This window comes from Taurulus bubalis, assembly GCF_910589615.1.
Source record: "Taurulus bubalis genome assembly, chromosome: 20".
NCBI lineage: Eukaryota > Metazoa > Chordata > Actinopteri > Perciformes > Cottidae > Taurulus > Taurulus bubalis.
Window position 1 is genome coordinate 4,998,797 of NC_136608.1, and position 24,853 is coordinate 5,023,649.

The 24,853-nt window shown below is 43.1% G+C and overlaps 1 protein-coding gene across 1 annotated transcript in view; it reads left to right on the plus strand.

The window, feature by feature from the left end:
* cdk17 (cyclin dependent kinase 17) overlaps positions 1 to 20,792 on the plus strand; it is a 32,203-nt gene extending 11,411 nt beyond the window's left edge. Inside the window, exons 2-17 of the mRNA XM_079236402.1 lie at positions 3,945 to 4,089; positions 6,068 to 6,232; positions 11,617 to 11,750; positions 14,921 to 15,046; positions 15,824 to 15,880; positions 15,987 to 16,101; positions 16,208 to 16,302; positions 16,988 to 17,050; positions 17,466 to 17,589; positions 17,749 to 17,869; positions 18,039 to 18,136; positions 18,245 to 18,350; positions 18,611 to 18,653; positions 19,778 to 19,868; positions 19,968 to 20,045; positions 20,665 to 20,792. Coding sequence (XP_079092528.1) covers positions 3,963 to 4,089; positions 6,068 to 6,232; positions 11,617 to 11,750; positions 14,921 to 15,046; positions 15,824 to 15,880; positions 15,987 to 16,101; positions 16,208 to 16,302; positions 16,988 to 17,050; positions 17,466 to 17,589; positions 17,749 to 17,869; positions 18,039 to 18,136; positions 18,245 to 18,350; positions 18,611 to 18,653; positions 19,778 to 19,868; positions 19,968 to 20,045; positions 20,665 to 20,705 — 1,584 coding nt within the window. The 5' untranslated portion in view covers positions 3,945 to 3,962 and the 3' untranslated portion in view covers positions 20,706 to 20,792. The remainder of the gene's footprint in view (positions 1 to 3,944; positions 4,090 to 6,067; positions 6,233 to 11,616; positions 11,751 to 14,920; positions 15,047 to 15,823; positions 15,881 to 15,986; positions 16,102 to 16,207; positions 16,303 to 16,987; positions 17,051 to 17,465; positions 17,590 to 17,748; positions 17,870 to 18,038; positions 18,137 to 18,244; positions 18,351 to 18,610; positions 18,654 to 19,777; positions 19,869 to 19,967; positions 20,046 to 20,664) is intronic.
* Positions 20,793 to 24,853: the final 4,061 nt, after the last annotated feature.

Here is a 24,853-nt window from a genome sequence, read left to right on the forward strand (position 1 = left end):
TACGGCTGTATCAAACCCAATTTTGATCAAATGTATGGCTGCCATTTTTAGTTTGGGAGAAGGGCTGACCCTTGATGGGCATTTTAAGTAATATCCATATTTGAGTACTCGCCCCTCAAAAAAAGCTACCATGTGCTGGTCATCAGGACTATGTCTGTAGGACACCGGTTTGAATAAAAAAGTCAAATATATACCGGTGTATGTGTGTGTGTGTATATATATATACATATATATATATATATATATATATATATATATATATATATATATATATATGTATATATATATATATATATATGCAGTACATATGTATTTTTCCCGTACATACACTCAAGTACTTATGCCCATCCTTATTTGCAAATTGCCCGGATTTGAATCGGATTTGTGATCAATTTGTCATCGATTTCTAAACAAAAGTGTATTCAAAGACATCTGGGGCCGAAGACCCTGACCAAGCAGTCGGCACTGACTTTTGGCTTAATTTATTTTAGACATTCTCAATTGTCTTGAGGTTTGAAACCCAGCCCTTCAGCAGGCAACTGGTCTAATTTAGATTTCGGCACCACAGCTTGATCACCAGCTTTGACGAACATGGGCTTGGGGAGCACTTTCTCAACAACTAATTAAATCTTGAAAACATACATTTAATGGGTCATTACGAAGGGAACATGCACGTTATGGCCCACTGGATCTGGGGAGCACACACTTCATTAGCCAACTTAGATGGTTAACGCTTTTATTTCCCAAATGTGCTATTAACACAAGAACTAGCCGCTGAAACCAAACCTAATGTCAGAGTTGAGCCCCTCCCTCTCTTTCTCTCACCAGCACTGTACATGCCTGCAGTCACACTGGTGATTTCATGGCTCTTAACCAAACACAAAGACTCCATTATGGCTCCGTTCTCTGAAATAAAATCACTTGCTTTGTCCTATTTCTTTGCTCGCTCGCTCGTCCTCGGCTTCTTCCTCTTCCGCCTCCCACTCTTCCTCTTCACACTCTTCACACATCTAAAACTGGACGTAAAGCTAAGTTTTTCCATTTCATTACCTCATTCTGTACTTGAGGTGGGATAGAAGAGAGGACAAGAAGTAGGAAAGGAGGGAATGAGAAAGGAAGGAAGGCAAGGGCTAGAGGGAGTAAGAGGTGTGTGTGTGTGTGTGTGTGTGTAAAATCATTAGCTCAGTAATTAGGCCTAGTCGCCTGTTGTCCCCCCCTCGCTTACCCTTTGAAGTTTCCTCCCCTGGACTGGACTACCCACAAGCCCTCAAGAGGATTCAGGGGTGGGAGTTTTCTAGAATGTGGGTCAAAAAGTGTGTGTGTGAGAGAGAGCGAGAGAATTTCTGGAGGTAATGATGATGATGAAAGAGAGAGAATAAGAGTCTCAGTTTGCCCTCTATGTCTCTCTATCGACGACATCATTCATATGTGCCAGATGCTGTAAACTCAAAACGCACACACACACATACACATGCACGCGCGCACACAGACAGTGACACACACACACGTCACATGAGTCTTTGTTTTGGTTTGCTGCAGAGATAAAACCCGGCTCTGTTGCACTCCTCTGTAAGGGAGACAAAGAGCACTTATATCACATGCGGCGAGTGCGTGGGTGTGTACGGAGGAGAGAAAGTGTGTGTGTGTGCGTTTGTCTGACAGGGTTTTCTCCAGTGCAGTCATTTTATTTTATTTTGCATAGAGATCTTTACGAGCAGGATTTTCAGCCTCATTAGCTGGAGTGTGATTTCCCCTTTCCCCCCCATTTCCGTGCCGTCTGATAGCTTTTTATGTGCATGTGTGTTTGAGTGTGTGCGTGCCCTCATCACATCTGAATGCCGATAGGGCCGCAAGGGCCAGCATGACACACTTCCCCTCCAAAAGTGGGCCAATCACACTCCACTTGGGTTACTGGCCACCACGTTGTAGTGGCTAGAGATGTTCAATACATCTATTTTATTTTCATGCATCTATACTACCGGTTCGGTTCGGCCTGAGATTTAGGTGTGTTCAAGCCTTCCGTTATTCTGAGCACTTTGGGGATTTTTTCATCCCCTATGTTTGAGTAAATGTTGAGCTCAACAGCAGAGTTGCTAATTTTGAATATTCTTTTTCTGACCGAGAGCTGTGGTTAAAGTGCCGAACAAGCTGCAACGATAAACAATGCTCAAGGAGGTTACACCCGTCTTATTGGCCAGCTGCAGATGTGTCCCACCTGTCCGGGAGAGTTGGCAGCCATGTTGCGTGCACTTTCCCAGTGAGTCTCCTCCGCACCAGTTAGTTTAGCTGCAACGTTGTCAGCTGTGTGTCTGACTACAGTTTATTTGTCTGTGAAAAAATGCTCCTCAAGACACCATCCATGTTCCATTGTCTCGCTACTTGGTTATCAAAGTGATTGTGTTTAGCTTTGAAGCTAGCGACCCGGGCTCACTCTAAGGTCAACCGGCAATCCTTTAAGTGACAAGCCGCTCTCTTTAATTTTGGTCAGCTTTTCATTTAAAACTTTTTTATTTCTTTCAATTGTGAAATATGAATATTATTGTTGATTAATGGATAAACTGTTAATTACGTCCCTACATGACAGCAGTTGAATGTGAGTTAGTTGCCGGGTTTTTAAATTACACAGTTACACAGATTCCTCAACAACCAAAATGGTTTTGTAAAAATACAATATGTATTAGTAAGAATAAAAGTCAGAATATAATCTATATCATAATATTTGAATGATAGTTAACTAACACTTCATTTGACTGACAGCTGTAGATACAAAATCCTTTAAAACAATATAAAGAACCCGGTTAAAAAGTGTACGCCTACACCGCAATTCATATTCATGAAGTGAAACCTTTATTCCTCTTCCGGTAGCCTGTTGGCCTTTTCATTAGAGCGACTGAGAGGATATTCAGGTCATGTCCTCTCTCCACACACGCAAACCTACAAGCGCTCGCATTTCCTTTTTTATATGTGTGTGTGTGTGTGTGTGGGGGGAAGAGGAGGAGGGTTGTCGTATCACAGAATCCGACGAGGTTGTGTGTTGGTGTGAGGTTGCGGTCATACGACGTCCCAACACGGAGTGATGAAGTGTCCCTCGCCACGCAGTGCCATGAATGACAAATTGCCGAAAGGGGTTGTGAGCAGACGGGGCAGATGGCGTCTCGTGGGGACGAGCGGAGCTAACGACCTTGAGAGGGCGAGAGGGAGAAAGGGAGAGGGCGAGAGACGGCGACGGCAGGGGCCAGTTTGCTTTGGTCTGAGGGTCGGGGGAAGAATGGGCGGGGCATTTCTGCTGCTGCTTCCTCACTGCATTTCCTCCACTCGCACAGAGGGCCCGGTCCTCACACACATGCACACACACGCACACGCACACGCATGCGTGGGGCGTTGACACGGCAACACAATGAGCAGGGCCTGGCTTGAGGCAGATTGAGCAAGGTGCTTCCTGTGACCTGGGCGTCTGCTGCGTCAACACAGACGCAGTCGTCTGGCACAACACTGGCATGAGTTTGCAGACGTGTGTGTACTGTGTGTGTGTATACTGTGTGTGTGTGTGTCTGCTAACTGATTTGACTCTCCCCCCATTCAATTAGAGTTAATTAATTTCTCCTTGTACACATTTGTGAATGTGTGTGTGTGTTAGTGAAAACGGCTGTACTCGAGTATGTGGTATTCATCCTTTATTCATGCTTTGTTCATGCTTTATTCATGTGCTGTTGCAGTATTTGCAGAGTGAATGAGTATTGGATTAAAAGCGGCTTTACGTTATTCATGAGCTGAGATATTTTGGATTTTATAGAGCTTCTGGAATCCCCCAAGCTGTGTGAACGCACACACACTCTCAACAACAACACAATGTTGCGTGCATTTGTTTACTTGTCCACAGTCCATTTCTGCTGAATTAGGGTTGACTGGGTGTGTGTGTGTGTGTGTGTGTGTGTGTCCCACAGGCCTCACGCTGCCCTGCTATGGAGAAGATGAAGAGGATTAAGAAGCGCCTGTCGTTAACGCTCCGCTCCAGTCAGACCATCGACGAGTCTCTGTCCGAGCTGGCCGAGCAGATGACCATCGAGGACGGAGGCACAAAGGACAATGGTAAACATTCATCATCAAAACAAATCAGATGAAACAACATAAATCCATACCACATACATCTGAATTAGAAAAATGCTTTTACAAAGGGACTCAAGCCCATTTGTTTTTTTTATTTTGTGTGATTTGGAAGATTTTCTGAGCCGTGCTTTTAGCAAGATGACCCGTTATCTACTGGATATCATCATCTTTTTACAGCATGAAACACAACAACCTTTGACTGCTTGGGGACATAAAATGTGTTTGACAAATGGGTTCGAAGGGGAAAAAAACCCTTTTAAAAATACATCGTAGTTAAATTGCCGTTCATGCTGCTAAAAGCATTAAAATGGTTGAGAATCAGGTCAGATTTTTCATCTTCATATAAATGCCTGTCAGCAGGCATGGAAAAACACACACACACACACACACACACACACACACACACACACACAGAGCTTTCAGTGTCTTGAGTAATTAAATTATGAAGCGCAGAAGTTGATGAAGGGAAAGGGGTTTTCAGCATGTGTGTGACAGCTGTAATACGCTTCCAGTGAGTAGCTCTCTATCAAGTTATGTAACAGGAGTAAAAGCAGAGCAGCTACTTGGAACACACACACACACACACACAGATAGAAGCTCAGCAAGTGAAAAGGTAGTGTGTGTATATATAGTATGCATGCATTAACACGCTGGCAAGTACACTTTCCTTGGCATCTCTTTGTTATATAACGTCCTGCCTGCCAGTTTGTCTCCAGTGAGCTGGCGCTGCGATGGACACATGAAAGAGATTGGCTGCAGCGTGTGAGTGGCAGCTGCCAGAGTAGAAGGACACGCGCGTCCATCATTTACAGAATTTACAGAGTTTTTTTTATCTTTCTCATCTAGCCCACATTGTCATTGATTTAATGTTAATCTTTCAAATAAAGTACAGGTTTTATGACCCAGTGACTCCTACATTGAAATAGGAGACATATTGTATCGTGTTTACCGTCGGTTGCTGAAAAGGTTCCTGTCCTCTACTCATAAAAGCCATGGAAGCCCTAACCAGCCCTGACGTTTTCACCTCCTTATGTAATTCATGCTCAACTTGTAATTCTGAAACGACTGACAAGCACCCGAGGGCAACACACTGTTAAAATGTGAGGTTGACATGTAGGAACGCAGCACAGTCCGTCGCCTCTGACTTTAAAAAGGTTGGCTGAACTGAAGAAAGTTGGCAGGAGCAGAAAGATAAACCCAGAAGTTTCGAGAGACTTAAGGTCCGTCTAATGCAGATCGTAACGGGACGATTTAAGACCTTTTTCGCTAAGGGTGCAGCAGCTGGACTCTGACTCTGACCCACAGGGAGAACACTGGGTCGTAATGTTTGCTTCCAGGGTTTCCTTGGAGGCTGTGATTGGAAATGCAATCACTTCTTGGGGCCCGTGAGTGAGACCAATGCTTTCCTTATTGATAGAGGAACATAATTGCTCTTTGGCTGTCAATTTTCTAATACTGCTACTGTCAAAATCCACCTGTTGGCACCTGTCACTGTGTATTCATGCCAGAAAGTTACACCGATTTAGTCCTCAACTCGCGCAGACTTGTCTTCTTCTTTTGTAACTCTCTGCAACAAAGTGAATATTAAAAAAATATGACAAAACTAATCAATTTCCTCGAAACAGTTTGTGTAACGTTTGATTCTGCCCACATTGAGCCAGCTATTCAAACTGAACTTGGAGGATATTTGATGTCCCATTTCATCTATTTATACACATTATTTATTTTCATTAGGTATTTTTGGAACCGTTAGGTCTTAGACTTAAATGTCAAACAAAGTCCTGTATGTTTAAACAAAGCCGAGCCGCGCAGCACGCATTTGAAATGAGGAAGGTGAGAGGCGATGTATTTGTTTCACCATGTCGGTATCCGATGTGGGTTTTTGAAGATAATTGTGATGTGACTGTGGATTTTTTTCCGAACGTCAGAAGTGATCCGTATTGGTTCCGTTTTGTTGCAGAGCCCTTCATGAGGAACGGCCGCCCCCCCACCTCACACAGCATGCACTCCTTCCTGCACCAGTACACCGGCTCCTTCAAGAAGCCGCCGCTCCGCCGGCCGCACAGCGTCATCGGCGGCACCCTGGGGTCCTTCATGGCGATGCCACGCAGCGGCAGTCGTCTAGGTGAGACTCACACACACGCATGTTCACACACTCGCACACAAGGAAGGAAGTGAGTAGTGGGAGTGCAGATGGAATCTGGGAACAAACTGAAAATGTGTCACGGCACAGGGATTTCCCATCCTGCTTCTTGTGTTTGAGAGCGCACTCCTGGCCAGAGCGACTGTCTACATCCACGAGTGACAGATGGATGTTCAGTCAAACGTGACGCAGGTTCCGGCGCGAGTCCCGGACCAAAGGGTGAGGAGATGATTCAGGGAACAACATGTTGTGGGTATCAACACCTACCAGCCTCTGGGCTTGTTTTTAATATTCAGTGAAGAGAGCCTGGCAGGATCTGGAGGGACAAACTTTGAAAAGCTTTAAGTGCCACCCAGTGGTTGCCATTTTCACTTATCCAGAGAATTATCACTAAACAGACAGTAGATAGTGAACATTATAGCTGTTAAACATCAGCATGTTAGCATTGATCTCACAGTACAACTCTTATTCCTGCTATTCCTAATGTTAAGTTGTAGTGTTTTCAGATTGTTCGGGGACCATATCCGTTTCAGAATACTGACAGGCATTCGTTCAGGATTCATTATTTATTTCACAGCCTGTATGATCAGTTACACTTCACTGTACCACACAGATGCTGCCTTAAACCTTAAACAAACGTTGTTTAACATTGTTTTGATAGTTTTTTTTCCCCACATGGACAGGCAGCAATAATCAGCATCTGTGCAAACAGTCTGTTCGACTCGATGTGAGAGGTTTTACCATATGGAGGTGGTGGAATAATGTTTATTATTTCAGTAAAGAAGGAAAGTGGAGCGAGAATGAGCTGTTTTTTTGCAAAGTGTTTATGGAGAGAACGTGGCGAGGTTAGGAGGAAGAAAGTGTAGCAGTCGTAGGGTAGGAAAAGGCAGGAAGAAACGAACAAAACTGCTCCTAAAAATGCGTAGGACTGGTAAAATGCAGTGGTTGATTGTCTAGTAGAGGCCTTTAGGTTTATGACGACTGTAATAAAGTAAAACATGTTGTATTGATTGCCCTGATTGATTCTCCTCGAAGCAAATTGTTGCAGCGGGTGATACACTAGAGGGCCTGCTGGGCATCACACTGGACCCCGGCCTAGATAGAGGGACTTGGATCCAAAAACAGGACAGTTAAGTAGGACATTGGTGTGCCACATACTGCCGCTACACTCTGTGGGCTTTTTAGCAAAGCTGCTAAAGACGGTAAAGAGAATAAGTACAAAAGACTCAAGAAAGGGAGGGAAGTGAAGGAAGGATGTGTGGAGAGATGATCAGGACAGAAAGAGCAAAAGTGGGTGGAGAATTAAATCCTTCAAGGTTTTTGGATGGAGGAAGAAGTGAGGCAAGAGAAGATAAGAGACGTGCAAAAGCAGAAGAACAACAATGTAGGAAGATTAGAGAACAGCCTTCGGGGTTTTTGAAGAGCAGCTGTTGGAAGGCGATGGGAGACGGAGAAAATATTATTGTGCGAGAAAGAATTTGGGGGTTTTCGGAGGAGATGACGGTATAAAATAGCTGGAGATAATGGAGAGGAATGTGAAAGGAAAAGAAAGTAGAACAGATGAGATCATTTGCATAGGTAGCAAAGGAATTCGTGGAAGCAACAGCGGGAGACAGATCGGCTGCCGCAACAGAGAAAACAAGTCGGGAGCGATGGAGAGACATGTAGAGCGGAAGGGAAAGAAAGGCGGGAACGAGAAGTGAAAGAAACTGGTGAGGTTTTTGAAGTCGGGCAAGAAAAGTGAACACGGGAGACGGAGAGGTGTCAGAAAAAAGGGAAGAGAGACCGTTTGGATTTTCCAAAAAGGAAACGAGTGTAAGAAGGAAAGAGGAGCGAGAATGAGTTGTTTGCAAGCTGTTTATGGAGAGAACGTGGCGAGGTTAGGAGGAAGAAAGTGTGGCAGTCATATGGTAGGAAATGGGAGAGAGACGGAAAGAGGAAGACGTTTCTAGAAGATTATCAAGGTTATTTTTCAAAGTTGCACAGAAAGCATAATAAATGTGTGTTGAAATGAACATAACTGTTCCTAAAAGGGCGTAGGATGGGCTAAATGCAGTGGTTGAATGTCTAGTAGAGGCCTGTAGGTTTACGATGACTGTAATAAAGTTTTTTTTTTTGTATTTTAAGCTCTATATCCATCTACTTGTGCACGTACAGCCCGTTTATGTACAGAAACGCCCCCAGAATGCCATATAAGGTCAGCCTTATCTCCCTGAAAGTACTAGCTGTAATGTGAAGATGCTTGTTGTCAACAGAAAGTAGCAACCAAGAAAGATGATTACAAAAACATCACAGACAATGAGGTTACGTTTTTAATCTTAAATTCCTGGTTGGTAGTAAGAACAAGTGCGGTTCAGTAGCAAAGTTGCTCGAGCAGCAGAGTGATTGATTTGGTCACAGTGCAGCCAAATAAAGTCATGCTATTTTGATAAAAAAGGTCAGTCAATTATTCGCCAATTTCCGTCAGGCCACGAGCCGCCGCCGGCTAGTGTCACGCTGCTCGTGGCACACAACAGCGAGGCCCAACCAAAGTTTAAAGCCTCCATCACGGCTCACGCTAACCTCTCCTTCTTGTTCCATTACTGCATGGCGAATATAAAAAATGATACGTGGACAAAAAGGGTTGTGTATGTATAGCTGCCGTCTGGTTTTTAAAGATGAACGATCCTAGTTGGCCGTGACAAATACATCGCAGAATGCTTCACAGTAAAAGCCACGCAGGGTTTTCCAGTTCTTTTGATAAGATGCATGTTTTAATAGCTGTGACATACTTCAACTTTGTGGCAGCAGAAGAGTGAACAGTAAACGGTGAGGCTGATATCAGCGAAAAATAATCATGTGTTTGCATCATGTCCAACAATGAAAACTACTGTATAGAGAGGGAATTACAGAATGTAAATACATTAAATAGCTGTGGCTGAAAATCGGCAATCATAAATAGTGTAGATATCTTAATGATTGAAACTTTTATTGTAACAATTTTATAATTAAATCTGAAATAAATGATTTTCCTTGTTTTCCCAAATGTAAACAAAACAATTGTCAACATTATGTTATTGTTGTAATTATAGTGACAAGTGCTATCACAGTACTCACGGTTAGGAGCGATGCTGAATGTGCACACGTGGTAGAGATTGATCGACACGATTCTGTAGCACATAGAGAAGAGTTTTATTGCCTGCTGACTCCTCTTAACGGGCCAGCAGCGGATCAGCAACTCCCTCAGAAGCCAAAAGGCATTCACGGCAATCGACTAGGCCCAAAACAAGCCTGACCTAGTCGGTTGCGGGTTCTCATTTTAGCCTTTTTTTTTGTGGCTCAAAAACTGCAATCCAGAGAAAAGCTTGATCTGGAGCATCCGTGGTTTCATTGCGTATCCAACCCAAATGTCACGATCCGCTACATTTACACGACACAAGATAAACTCATCACATTTTGGTTATCGCCGCCATCCTGACTGTCAGGGAGCCGCGAGGGACAATGGACGGGACTCGGCTCCTCTTTGTTTGGGAGGGGAGAGGGAGAGACACCTGGAAGACATCTGCACTCGACGTTTCAAGTTGATGAATGGGGCCCTCTGGGGAAACGGAGGAGACGCATGATGGAAGGTGGTTGAGTTAGCAAAAGAGAGAAAACTAGATGAAGAAATGAGGAAGGATGTGGAGCAGATGGGAACCTTGTAACAATTTCCTGTTCCTCCTTTTTTTCCCTCTAATTCTCTGTACCTCCTTCATCTTCTCCCATATCCTCTCTCTCAATGACATCTTCTGGCTAGTGAATAACAGTTAGTGTTCGATGTTCTCTTCCACTTATAGCAGTTTATTTTTGACTTCATTGGGCAAAAACTTTGCCGTTATTTCTTTCTTCCTTTTCCAGAAAACTGCCTACCCTGGGTTTACCACATGAAGTACAATATCCGACCCCAGCTTTATTAAAGACCTCCTGTAGTATCTCAACCTCTTCCACTTTAACCAAAGCCGAAGTTCAGGCGGAGAAGCAGCAGAGAAACCTCACTTCAACAATCCGTGGAAAACAGAGCGACATTGAACGGGTCGGAGGAAAATCCTAAAAGCGTTTCAGGTTCTAAAAGTGGATCAGTCTTTCCTTTTAATCTGGGGAGACTTTGTGTTTTAATTTTTTTACCAGATGACACAGACAGGTCACATTCTGGGGCAAAGTGTTCTTCTGGGTTGTGGCCAAACCGCGGAGTAAAGAAACAGGACTTTACAGTATGAAGAGAAGTCTGATGATAAGGCTCATTGGAAGAGAAAACACTTTGTACGGGTGCAAAAAACCCAATCACTCCCTCCTAAAATCCAGACTAAAAATGGTAATGAATTATCTCTGGTGTGATATTTCGAGAGCTAATCCGGTTTATCACGTTTCAAATAATGGAAACACTTGAGCTGCATCGACAAAAGAATTCTTTCTCCCCTCATTTCTCTGCTTTCACGTGTGATAACAGACTGCGTGGTTTGAGGCGCTGACACCCTGATGACAGAGAGCTGCTCAACCATGGCTACTCATTAACCGTGTGTGTGTGTGTGTGTGTGTGTGTGGGGAGGGGGGGGGGGGGGGGGGGGTGGGTTTGCATGTGGTTTGTACATCAGTGTGTTTGCTCCTGCTGTGCTATGGTACTAGTGGTAGTTTTATTGCCCTGAAGGAAGCGGTGCTGGTTAGAGAGTTTAATCTTTGGTCTCGAGGGTTACAAGGGTGTGAGAGGGAGGGAGGGAAGGAGGGAGAGAGGGAGGTCAAGTAAAGATATGCATTTCATAACACCATTAAGGCTGCTGTGCGTTCTGAAGGCCAGTCGACGGCTAATATTTCCATTCACTTTAAATACACCTTCTAGTGCTGCAAACACAAATCTGCTTTATCTGACACTTTATGGACCAAATGATCGATTCATTGGAAATATAATCAATTATTGCAGCCCTAATCAATCCATCCGTACATGTAATTTCGGGACTTTTCCCTTATTTGTAAGCAGTAGATAAACATGAAATGGTTTATAACACACTGTATATAAAAGTTGTATGCACTCCTCATGTGGCCACTCACAGGAGGAGGCTGCTGTATTAACAGATTATGAATTACAATATAGAAAGAAACAGTTGTGATAATAAAAAATAAGTCTTTATAGGAGAAGTTGTATCGTTGACCAATGCTGTACATTTAGAAACACTTTGAATGTGCTTACATCTTCTCACAATTACATTTTAGTGGGTTATAAACTACTTGTGGGACTCAAAGTAAAGTGTCAGATTAATAATAAAGGGACAGCTGTAGTCTGATTTCGTGCCACTTTGTACCCTGTTGTAAAAGTTTCTAATAACCTGTGTATTATTCTTCTCCTTCTGTCTCAGATATCGTGCACGAGAACCTGAAGATGGGCTCCGACGGGGAGAGCGACCAGGCATCGGGAACGTCTTCAGACGAGGTGCAATCTCCCACCGGCGTCTGTCTGAGGAACCGCATCCACCGGCGGATCTCCATGGAGGCGAGACACACGCACACACACACACACTCACACACTCACACTGGCATAAAAAAGGTTTACATGGCGGCATTCCCCGCGCCCCCCCTCTCCTTCTGCTCACCTCCTCCCCCCCTAGCTCTCGGGCGGTGGGGTCTCCTAATGGGCTCTCGGCGTCATGATATTGATAGCAGTCGCGCTCCCTGAGAAACACAGCAGTTGCTGGTAAAGAGATGCAATGTGCGGATCTGTGCTGTAAGCCAGTGATTCTTCAGTATATCGGCCGCCTCTCCCGACATACATCTCCCGAGAGCATGCCGGGAGAGTTCCTCCTATATCGATAATGAGGTTATGCCATTCAAAATGATGTTGGCATTTAAACGCCTGCTAAACATCATTTTATTATTTCCAATAGGAGAACAAATACTCAAATTTTTTTACGTTTTTAGTAGAGTCCTACTGGAAGATAGTCATTTCCATGTTTTGTTCCTTTCCAACAAAAAGCTGTTTCATCAACCAGAACAAGCTTATTAAACACCGGCTGGATGGAAGATGATGAATCGGCCTGCGTGGCCCACAGGGTGCCTCAGACACGGTAACGTGTACAAGCTCTGCAAATAAAATATGAGCAGGGTGAATGGGAGGGAGGAAAAAAAAACTCCTCATGATTATCAGGGGACACGTTTGCCTGCAAGTTTCTAATTTGACGGTGGTTTTTATATGAACTGACTGAGACACTCTTGCTGCAGGCCACCACTAATTTATCCGGCATCTGTTATATTGTTTCGCACTATCTGTTACAAACGCTTTAAAAGGTGCTGAACCATCTTCTTTTGCAAATACGATGATGCTACATTGTGGTTGTGTTGTGGACTTACTGCACGCTGAATGCAGACGTTTCATATACATCATCTTCATCTCTATGAATCTGAACCCCTGGGGAGTTTTCATCTGGAGAAGACGAGCGTCTCAGCCTGGAGGCCTCCTGCCCCCTGCTGGCCGAGGAGCAAATGGGACAAAATCAACCTGGAAAACATCCTTGATTTTGCGTCTCTGTCACACAAACACACGGTGACCGATTTTTCCCGCTTGTTTTGAGTGTTTATTATATTTGTCGGAGCTCAAGGATCTTTTGATAGTAAGTCGACCTGGTGCACAAACACACAACACACACACACACACACAACACACACACAAGCTTTGTTACTTGAGCGGAAGTGCACTGCTCTTCTTGTGGTTCTTTCGATACTGCCAGAGGTTTTAATTAAACCGTATTGTTTCAGAAAGGAGGTTAAGGGCACAGACAGCAGCATGGCGCCTCCACACGTCGTCACCTCAGAAAAAAAGAAAAAAAAATCTAGTTAAAGGAGACTCTGTTCTGCTTCCTGAAACATAAAATACTTCACCTCAACCCTACAGTACAACATTGACATATAATACCAATGCTGAATGTTATATGGAGAGTTCAGTAAATACAAATCATTTTAAAAGTAGGGGGCTGAATATAGTGTTTAAGACCGTTTTTAAAGTAGGACCTTATGAAGTTACTTCCGTTCTCAGAGGCGATGTGTATTGCGGTGTACCATTTTAGAAAGGTGTGGTGTCCTAAATCCGAGTTTACGTTCCACTTTACAGCAATAACAGAAAAGGTTTGATCCTGTCCATTTTCTACAATCTGCACAGATTAATGTGAGTCTTGTACACGGCTGTTATTTGTCAAACTTTACACCTGAATCCCAAATACAGTGATGCATTTATGTTACTTTCAGATTAGTTTTATTTGTGGTCTATATGGGGCTGCACGCTTATTGCCAAAATCATTCTCAAGATTCATTTTGATTAATATTGAGATCACAATTATTTGTTACTTTATTGTACATTTAAATGAACAGTGCTACGTTCCTGCTAATGATCAGACTGGTTCTTACTCGCAGTGCTTCTCTCAGAAGCTAAATGAGGTCACAGGGCTGCGTCCACTTCTTGTACACAGTCTACGAGCATAACAGCTCCACCAAAAGTAAAACCAAAACAGCTCGATTGGCCCCAGGTAGCTCGGCTGTTGGTTTAAAAAGTTTCCGATGAGCGGAGGACGCATTTAAAATCTCGCAGTCATTTTTCATAGTACAGCTGTTGCAACTAATATTTACATTTTCCATAAATCAATCCCCACGTTTAGTCTGATCAACGGGTCAACACCCAAAGATATCAAATCTGATATGGTCCAAATCGGAGACGTGTGGCAGATGTTCATGTTTGAGAATTTATGGATTTTTTTGGGATTGATAACTTCAACAATAAAATGATGAGCAATTTGTTGGCAGTTCAATTCAATTTTCCTTTTTTAAACCAGGCTGACAAAGTGCTTATCAAAACCACATGAATAGAAATAGAGGCGCATTATGTAACACTTTCTCTTTCCAGGACGCCGCTATGCTCGACATAATTAGAGCTTCTATTTGAACTATCACTCATCTCACATCCTCGCTGAGCAGCATTGTCACCGAGGCCAAAACTTGAAAAGCGCTTACGACGAGAACAGATGTGACGTCTTCTCTCGCTGTATTTTTACTCCTTGTTTTTTCCCCACATCACTCGCCATTGTGTCAGATGTGGTCTTGTTTTGATCCCGGAATAGATACGATCAGTCATCCACAACAATAAGACATGAGCTCGGTAATATTGACGGTGACAGCCGGGCTGAGAATACAAGCTTTTAAAGAGTAATAAACACAACGCGGTTTGTTTTCATCCTCTCCTCCTTCTTCCTGTGATCCTTCCTTCATGATCCCAATCTGTGGTGATTTGTGCTCATAAAGGCCTCCATAGGACGGTGATCCGTCTTCTCTCTCTGGGAGCAGGAGGGAGATGACAGCGAGTTATTTTCAAACACCTGCGCCACATCATATACAGACACGAGGCATGTGCACTTTCTCACGGTGTGCTGTGATGTGAGCAGATTTCATAAAAGCTGGAGTGTGACTAATAACCGGCCTTTCATGTGGTTACCTCACAGCGAGCTGACATCTGATGAGGAGCTGGAGTTTGGCTTCAAATGTTCGGCTTCTTTTACAAAGGTGCAAAACTCCTGGCCTCAAAGATCCCAGCTCCACTGCAGGAATGTCGAACCACAAAGCTCAGTCGCAATTTGAAACATTTGAAACATTTGAAACCTTTTCTTCGTCTGTGTGTTTTAGGACCTCAACAAGCGCCTGTCGCTGCCGGCCGACATCCGAATTCCCGACGGTTACCTGGAGAAGCTGCAGCTCAGCAGCCCGCAATTCGACCAGCCGCTCAGCCGGCGCTCCCGCAGAGCTTCACTGGTCAGTCTCTCTCTGTGCAAGTCACCATGGCAACTGGCCCGCTGTGAGACTGGGATTGATTAATAGGGAGTCACAAGCGCTCACCTCCTGCCTTTAGACCATCAAATGACATCATCACACTCAGCTGTGGTGTGATTACGCAGATTTGTTGCAGACTGTCCTGTCGGAGACATTGAAGGTTTATGTAGATCAGAAGTTTGTCAACAGTGGAACAGAAGCTTAAAGAAGTTATTTTTGGTGCCAAACAGGATACTGTTTTTGATTCTTTCTAAAGGGCCAAGTAAGAAACGCTGCTTTTCTTTCCCCTTTTAGAGCTTTGATATATTGTTGTTCTTCTTTTGGTCAATTCGGTCCTGCCAGTTGAAGAGGATGCCCACACTTTGATTCTGAGGAAGACGTAACAACTTGATGATTCTCAGCAAACTCTGATGTTAAATAGAGGTTTTTCTTTTCCTATGATTTCTAAATGGATTTATGGATGTTTATTCATGGTTGTGTCAGATCTAAACCCTCGACTGCGCTCGTCATGTTTGGTCAGAAACAAAGAGCCAGAAGCTGCTTTCAACACTCAATACACATAAATAAATCCATCGCAGAAGAGGCACAGAGAACAGTAACAGAAAATGAAACCGAATACCACTCTCCTGTGTTATGTTTTGAGTTTATATGAATATGTATCTGAAGGTTTGGGGAATGAAAAGCAGAATCCAAAGTGAGACTTTTTAACCGTGTCTAAATCTGGGCCTTAAGTGACTTTGGTCTCTGTCTTCTCCGCAGTCGGAGATTGGTTTTGGCAAGTTGGAGACGTACATTAAGCTGGACAAACTGGGAGAGGTGAGGAATTCCTGAAATCCCATCCGCCACTATCAGTGAAGGAAATATGTTTCGCAGCTCGTGCCAAGTCCGTAATATTAAACCAAGGCTGTTGTGTTGCGTTCAGGGAACCTATGCCACAGTATTTAAAGGGCGCAGCAAGCTGACGGACAACCTGGTGGCACTGAAGGAGATCCGGCTGGAGCACGAGGAGGGAGCGCCATGCACCGCCATCAGAGAAGGTAATCCTCACCTTTTGTCTTCATAATAACATTTGTTTACGAAATACTTTTACAATTGGAGTCATGGGGCATTTGTCATTACATCTGTGTTTGTCTCTGTCTGTAGTGTCGTTACTGAAGGACCTCAAACACGCCAACATCGTGACGCTTCACGACATCGTCCACACTGAGAAGAGCCTCACGCTCGTCTTTGAGTATCTGGTAAGACTCACTCCTTCCCTCCGCTCTTTTATTTATTCATCCCTCAACGTCACTGAACTCAATGAAAGGGGAACATCTTACACCTTTATGTCCAATCAGTGTAGATGGTAAATGGAGTCAATTGGAGCAATAAGTTCCTCAGTGTTATAATGACTGAATAAGCTAAGTCCTCCTGCCGACAGAGCCTCCACATCCCAGGATGCATTGCACACAACCGTCTTTGTGTGCAATGCATCCTGGGATGCATTTGTAGCACAAACTGAGGAATGTATTGCTTTTTGCGTTTACCATCCACACTGATTGATCGACTCATAGCCACCTAAAAGGTGGCTATGAGTCTAGAATGCTCATTCATTGCAGCGGCTGTGAGGCCATTTTGTTATGCTAAATTGTGCGACAACAATATCAGGTTGTCTTTACATTCAGGAACAACAAAAGGGCAAATATTTCTACAGCATGTAGGTGAAAGCTCTGGGAAATGATCTACAGGGATCTCAAACAGAAAAGGAATGCAGAAACTGAGCAGAACAATTATGGATCAATGCTTTATGAGGAAGACGTTACTGCATCAACAGGATGTGTGAAATAGAAGATTGATGTGTCTGAAAGACGAGGTGTGTGTGGAAAGAGCTCTCTGGGTGTCATTGGATCTACTTCCTGTCTAATGTGGCGTTTCTCCCTGTAGGATAAGGACCTGAAGCAGTACATGGATGACTGTGGAAACATAATGAGCATGCACAATGTGAAGGTGAGATTACCGATCTTTTTCTATCTTTTTTCTATTTACCTTTGTTTCCTCTTTTTCTATGTCTGTTCAATTAAGATGAGACTTGAGTTTGGGCTGGACCAAATGTTTCAGTTTGTATTCACATCCCATCTGAAACTTAGACCGATAAAGATGAAAAGGTGTTGGATGTATGGGACGCAGTTTTTGCATGCAATAAGATTCACATCAGTTGTGTTTCTTAATTCCCTTTTTTTCAGATAGATAATCAAATATCCACCAAAAATGTTATTGCCTCTTATACTTTTACATGTTTTACTCATGGACCTGGCTTCCCTGTACCACACGATACAAAAATGAATGTTTCCAGTCCATTTGAAACCCTGCAGCGACGAACCAAAGGGGTTTCACATCACGTTTTTCCACTACGTCTCTCCAGGTCTTCCTGTTCCAGATTCTGCGAGGGCTGTCGTATTGCCATAAGAGGAAAGTTCTCCACAGGGACCTGAAGCCCCAGAACCTCCTCATCAACGAGAAGGGAGAACTCAAACTGGCTGATTTCGGTAAGCGGAACTACAGCAGCAGCTGTTTCCTTCACGGCCGTGCAGAATGATTTCCTGTTGTCCTTGCTGTAAATTTGTGAATTGAAGCTTGAAAAGTGTCGTGTTGCAATGCTTCTCTCCTGTGAACACAATCCGTCTCTGTCTTTTATGGGCTGGCAGGGCTGGCGAGGGCCAAGTCTGTCCCGACTAAAACCTACTCCAACGAGGTGGTGACTCTTTGGTACCGGCCTCCTGATGTTCTCCTGGGATCCTCCGAGTACTCGACGCAGATCGACATGTGGTACGAATGCGTGACGAGTCCATTAATCAATGTGTGGATCATCGGAAAATACGTCTTTTGATATTCATTAAATAAGCTGAGCCATCAAAAACAAATATTTTGAATCAACAGCATCTGAACATTTAATAACTTTAATAAAAGGTCATCAATCCTGTGTGTGTCTCTGCAGGGGTGTTGGCTGCATATTCTATGAGATGGCTGCAGGTCGGCCGCTGTTCCCCGGCTCCACCGTGGAGGACGAGCTCCACCTCATCTTCCGGTTACTGGGTGAGTGACTCCTGCCGGGCCGGACGACCCAAAAGTCTCACGGCACATGTTTGACCAACCCCCGGCAAATCACTGTATGTCTGAGTGGCTGTGATTCTCTGACTTCAGGCACACCAACAGAGGACAACTGGCCGGGGATCTCCTCCATCGAAGAGTTTAAATCCTACAAATTCCCCAAATACAAGCCGCAGCCGTTAATCAACCACGCTCCCAGGTACTGTACCTCTGCGTTTCTGGGCAGGCGCCATCTTTTTATTTTATGCATCCATGGCCCGCCCCTTCGCATGTATACACCAATAGTTTGTTTTAATGTGTGTGAGTGTCTGTGTGTGTGTGTGTGTGTGTGTGTGTGAGCGCCACGGGCAGGAAATCCTGTGGAACATTTCACTTCCTTCGTCCCGTGAGCCTCCACATTCCTGTCAGCCGTGTTGCAGGCAGACAGTAAACCGCTGCTCCTCCGTTTGTCTCCTCTAGGCTGGACGGCGAAGGCATCGAGCTGCTGCTGGCTTTCCTCAGAGTGAGTCTTCACTTCCTGCATCATACCCAGAATGCAATTCACTCCGAACTGATTTGTCTAGCTCATCTCACACCTCTGTTTCATTTTTACATTATACTCATCTTGAAGAGAAAACTACTTAAAGCTAGGGAGGGTCATGCATATTTAGTGACACGTCACCAGTCCTACACACGCTTTTAGCTTAGCAGCTGTGAGTTCAAACAATAGCCATGTTCGTTGTTTACGTTCATAATGATTATATTGGTGGCTTTTGGAGGAAGGCCTATACGTGCTGTCAGTTTTTTTTGCTGTCTTGCCGACTTTCTCACTAGATTTAGCCATCTATGGAGCTAGTGCTGCTTGCTACTTTCATTAAAAAAAAGGGTTGGCAACACTGGACTGCGTTTTTATTTTGGATAATATTTTAAATCTAGCCGACTCTTGCTGGTTTCTCCAATGTTACCCACTCAATCCTTAACTTATAAACACACTGTCTGCTTTCTATTTCTCAGAATTGAGTCCTTACTTTTTGTTAATATTGCACTGGTATTCTATGTTTTATTTATGGTATCCTTTTCCAATTTTAAATATGATTATTCATGAAGATAAGCACATTATTATCATTATTACACAAATTGTTAGTTGTATTATTGGTACATTTGCTGCACAAAACTTTTATGATTTGTTAATAATAAATGTTCTTTGTTGTAAATGAACTCGCTCTCTGAGCTTTCAGGAACATCTCTTTCATCTTGTCACATGACCTGAATGTGAACTTTGGGTCACGTAACAAGAAAAAGAGCCGATAGATGATCACGAGTTAACAAATACTTCAAACAGCACCACCCTTTACAATTATAATCCTCTTTCTTTCTTTCTTTCTTTCTTTCTTTTGCTCTCTCTCTCTCTCCTGTCACCTGATTTTATTTTGGTACTGAAGGAATTCCTTCAGTACCCGTTGTAGGCAGCAGGGGGCGCATCACCATCAGTGTTCTCACATACAGTGTTTCCGGTGAACATTACTCTGGGTTCCTCTTTCCTCGAATGTGTTTCAGTTTAATTGAGTGGATCACTGATTGCAGACGCCACAGCAAAATCACCTAAAATCACCGTATGGTTGATGTTTCCTGTTTCTGTCTCCGCAGTACGAATCTAAGAAGAGGATTTCAGCTGAAGAGGCCATGAAACATTCCCACTTCCGGCAACTCGGGATGAAAATTCACACACTTTCTGAGAGTGAGTGCTGCAATCTGTCTTTCTTCGTGCCTTCTTATTGCATTCATTGTCTTCTTCCCTGCTATTTGCTGCTGACTGAAGCTCCCCTCTGTGTTGCAGGTGTATCAATATTCACATTAAAAGAAGTGCAGCTGCAGAGGGACCCTGGTTACAGGAACTCCTCGTACACAGAGTCAGGTGGGTGGGGAACACAAACCACATGCTTCAGCATTTAACCGCGTTAGATCGTTAGACCAAGAAGTAAACTTGTCTTACTTAATATGATCATGTGGCAATCATTGGAAAGCCGGTCAAATGAGAAACAATGAACACTGACGGGCTTCTAAGGGATCGCTTGAGTTAAATATACTACACTTCATGAAGTTGGGGGATTCAGAATAACACGAATGGTCCACACTGAAGCAGATATTCTGACTTTTAGTTTTAATTTCCCATAATGCAACTGGAATTGTATCCTTAATTGGACCCCACTGTGTCCTAGATGTTCTTCTTAAAAACCACACATCTCCAGTGTGTAACTTATTTCAAGTCTCAAGCCAAAGCGCAGATAACCCCGATGACATCATTATGATTTATTTTTTATTTTTTAAACTCCTTAAAACTCCCTCTAGAGTTTTCACAGGCTGCGTAGAGCTCCTTATTATTGAGTAAACTGAGCTTGTAACATCGGCGGTGCCCCTTTAAACCGTCTGAAAGTAATCATCCATTGATGACGGCTCCGTATAGAATTATTAATGTAAAGCAAAGGCATTATGGGTATTGTATTCTTTAGCGTTTTTCCCTTTTCTCTCTCCAGGTAACGGCAAGATCAACAGAAGGCAGAGCATGCTCTTCTAAGTTCTGATGAAGAGGATGACCCAACTTCATCATCACTTCCCACCAACCTCTCGCATGAGCCCACCTGCCCTCAGAGTGACCCCCCCCCCCCCCCTGCCCCCCCCCCCCCCTTTCCTGCACACACACATCAACACGCACACACACCCCTCTGAGCGCGTGACTCTGGGTAGGATCTATTTGGAGACTGTGTTTATTTATTGGGGGGGTGGGGGGCTGAGGTTGAATTTTTTGCTGCTAAACTACTACTGTCTGTATTTAACACACCGTGTGTGTGCGTGTGTCTGTGTGTGTGTGTGTGTGTGTGTGTGTGTGTGTGTGTGTGTGTGTGCATGCGTGTGTGCGTGCGTGTGTGTATACATGATGTGAACTCGAGACGCCATGCACAGTTGAGCAGTCAGAACAGTTACTATTGTTTTACTCCTGACGACGATTCTCCGGCTTCGTTTGAGTTAATATTCCACTGATGTTGATGTCGACGCTGTGATCCAAGTTGTTGTTCTTGTTGTCGTGCTCGGAGACCGAAAAGCTTCAGTTTCTTGAGATTTCTTCTTTTTTTTTATAAATATGTATATCTATATATATATATTTGGAGTTTATGTTTTGTTTTTCTTCAAGCTTCCGTGACTGAACTCCACGACATTTCCAGGTTTAGAAAGACTGGGAGGCGAGATGGTCTTGGTGGGTTGGGTGGGGGGAGAATGGAGAATTCAAAAACATTTCAGTAATACTCTTCTTCAAGAGGGTCAAACAGCAGGACTTTGAGCTGATTGCGGTAGCAGTTTTAAGTTGATGGTTTAAGAAGCACACATAGAGTCTAATCTAACTGGGAGAACATGAAACCAACGTTCGGTTCTTTTGTTCTTTTGGACCATTCGGTTTAGCAACGGGACCAAAACTGAGGAGTGGGGGGAGGTTGGGAGTACGAGCGCAAAGCACGGTTGAAAGAGGAATACTGGAGCTGAACAGGAAGTCATGTGACGTCCCACAGGAAGCCAGCAAGCCTTCCCTAAAACCCCTCAAAAAACTGCCAGGACTTGAGTGCTTTAAAAAAAGAAGAAAAAAGAATGCAAACTATACTTTCTCGCTCTGTGCATTGAGATTTCACTGCAGTAAGTCTTTGTTTTTAACTTGCACCTCAGTGTGTTTTTTTGGAATCGGGGACCGGTGCCTCAACACGGCTGAGTTTATCCAACAGTATTAAGTTGTATCCTCTAACTGTGACCTCTGACCTCACCTTGTGAAACAGCAGTGTCATTGTGGCATGTGTTTCAGGGGTTAGCGGGTCGAGGGTGGGGCTTCAAAAGCAAAATTGTTGTTTTCCACTTGGCGCCAGAACACTGCTCTCTAGCATTTATACACACGAGAGAGAAAGAAAGATTTCAAATTGAAATTTTAGATTTAACTGCCCGCTGTGTTGTTTGCAACGGACAGTGATGCTCCAGATGAAGCCGGTTGAGAAGTCTCACTTTTAACTGCATGTTTACTGAAACAAATGGAAGATCTCCCCGAGGATCACTTCAACAGTTTACAAGTGTCTGCAGGTGGGCTTTGCATCCCTGATGTAATTTATATGAGGTGTATTAACATATGCAACTTATAATTCCAGCAGCTATGTAAAGAGCAAAAAGTGCTTTCAATTAATGTTTGACATTTTGGGTGAGAGTGAGATATCTGTACAGTAAATAGGAAGCTAGCACTAGGCGCCTGTTAGCTTAGCGTAAAGACTCAAATCGAGGTTAGCCTGGCTTTAAACAAAGGTTACAAATCTGCCTACCAACACCTCTAAAACGCACAAGTGAACATCATTTTTATTTTACAATAACATGCTGTACTTTTTCTTAGTAACTTCTTTGAGTCTTGAGTCTCTTTGAGAAACTGTGAGGTTGCTACTCTGGCAATTAGATGTTTTTACACATTGTTTTTTGTACCAAGTAAACAATGAGAAGCTTCAGATTTTGGTACTTTAAGACAGGCTAGCTGTTACCTCGTCTCTAATTTTTATGCTAAGCTAACCCGACTAGTGACATGTTTATTGTGCAGACACGACTGGTAGTGCTCTTCTTGTCTATCCCTCGGCAAGAAGACAAATAGACCTATTTCCCAAATTGTCAAACTATTCCTTTAAAAAGTTTGGAGTAAACATCAAGTTTTACTGTCAGCAATTCAGAATCTCAGAGCAACAGCATCAGAACGGCCATTTTGATACGACGGTCACACAGAGAAATCTATCACGGAAAAGGCACAGAAAGAGATTTCGACACATTCGCAGTAGCAAAAAAAAAAAGAGGAGTGCGGTGCATCAGCTCCTGCACTGAATTACACCAGGAATGCATTGCACATCGCAGGTTGAACATGCAAGAGTGAGAAGATCTGAGGGGATTCTCCTGTTGCTGCAGCTCTTTTGTTCAACAGCCACATGCAGATTTCACATTTATTGTCCTCTGAGATTTAAAGGGTTCAAGCAACCCAGAGGTTGCTGATTGGATGGAACATGCTAGACAAGTGCCGGAAGCACAACTAATGCTTGTTAAACTCATTAATAGCTGAGAAGATTAATGTAGTAAACATGAACGTTATCAGTTTGCAGCTAATGGTGTAATAATCCTGTGAACATACTCATCCTTTCACTAGTTAAAACAGGTATTCCTTTCAGCGTGGATTAGATTATGTATCCCGTGAGCTCATAATTTTACCGTACAAACGGTCACAAGAGAACAAATGCAGATGGAAGAAACCTGTTCACGATTTATATTTAAAATAATGTAACAATTATTGTATTCACAGGAAAATAAAGAGTCATTATATTAATGGTAGACATCCTGTGTTACATTGACCTTTTGCCCAATCATTTCTCCATATATCATTACAATGAGAAAACCTTTTTCTTCCCCTCATGTTGTATTTCACGTGAAACTTGTCTATGTTTGGATGCTTCACTGACACGTTATCACACTTAAAATAAATTAATTTATCACGTGTTGCTGTAATCAATAGTAAGAATGCAGGATTATTCCACTGTTAACTGCAAACTGTGTCACTAATAGCATTTTTTACATGAACAGCAGTGACATGCATGAAAGGAGATTTCTGCAACCGCTAAATGTTTATTATTGTAAAACTGTAAAACTTTTTAAAATGTATGAATGACCTGAATTTATGTGAACGAGCGAGCGTATGTGTGCCTGATGCATGGAAGGCCTGCTGTGTTGTGAATTCGACCTCTCTGAAACACTGAGCCGCCGGTGAACAGTTGGTGTGTGACTCTTTTTACTGGAACTATTTATTTCTCATAACCATCGAAAGTAAATTTAATCTGTTTCATAAACAACCTGTGCAGCAGTCGTTCTTTGAGTGTGTTGTTTCCAATTCATATAGTAATTCTGAAAATGAATTCATTTTATTCAACAACAAAAAAACAGTAGCATTTCTCTCAACAAAACACAAGCAAATCACTGAGACTACATTTCCATTAATTTCTTTATAAAAAATAACCAGGAGCCATTTTTACAAAATAAAAGCTTTTGTGCAATTTTGACCTGGAATATCTATTAAAACCTGGTTTTAAAGCTCAATACATTTACACAAGTCTTACAATATTGAAGGCACAGCTGGTACAAGGCTGAAAAGTACAGTGCATTTAAAAAAAAAAAGAAAAGCGTGACACCATACAGATAAAAACAAGTTCACAGCGTCATGTCAAAGCAATGCAGAAGACAAAATAAAAAGACTTCTACAGCGTTTCAGCGTGCTGGCTAGCAGGTGCTAGGAGTCGGTGAGGATTCATCTCGTGGCCACAAGCCAACAATCAACATCTGGACGAATCTTTATCAAGTTGGTAAAAAAAATGTAAAAATGATCCTGATGCACTAACTGTTCTTGCATCCCCAAAAGCTTGATCAATGAGACAAAGCTATTGGCTGACTGTTGTAACATCCCAAACTGGTCACATTCTAAGATTTGTTCATTTTAAAGGAAGCCTCCACATTTTGGGTAAATACGCATTCTTGTCAGGAGTGAAAAGAGAAGATTGATGACGGCCCGTCAGCTAAATATGTAGCTTAGCATCCATACTTGAAACAGCCAGCCAGGCTCTGCTCAGAGTTCACAAAGTGAGCCTAAACCTGTAAAGCTGGCTGTTAAAGATCACA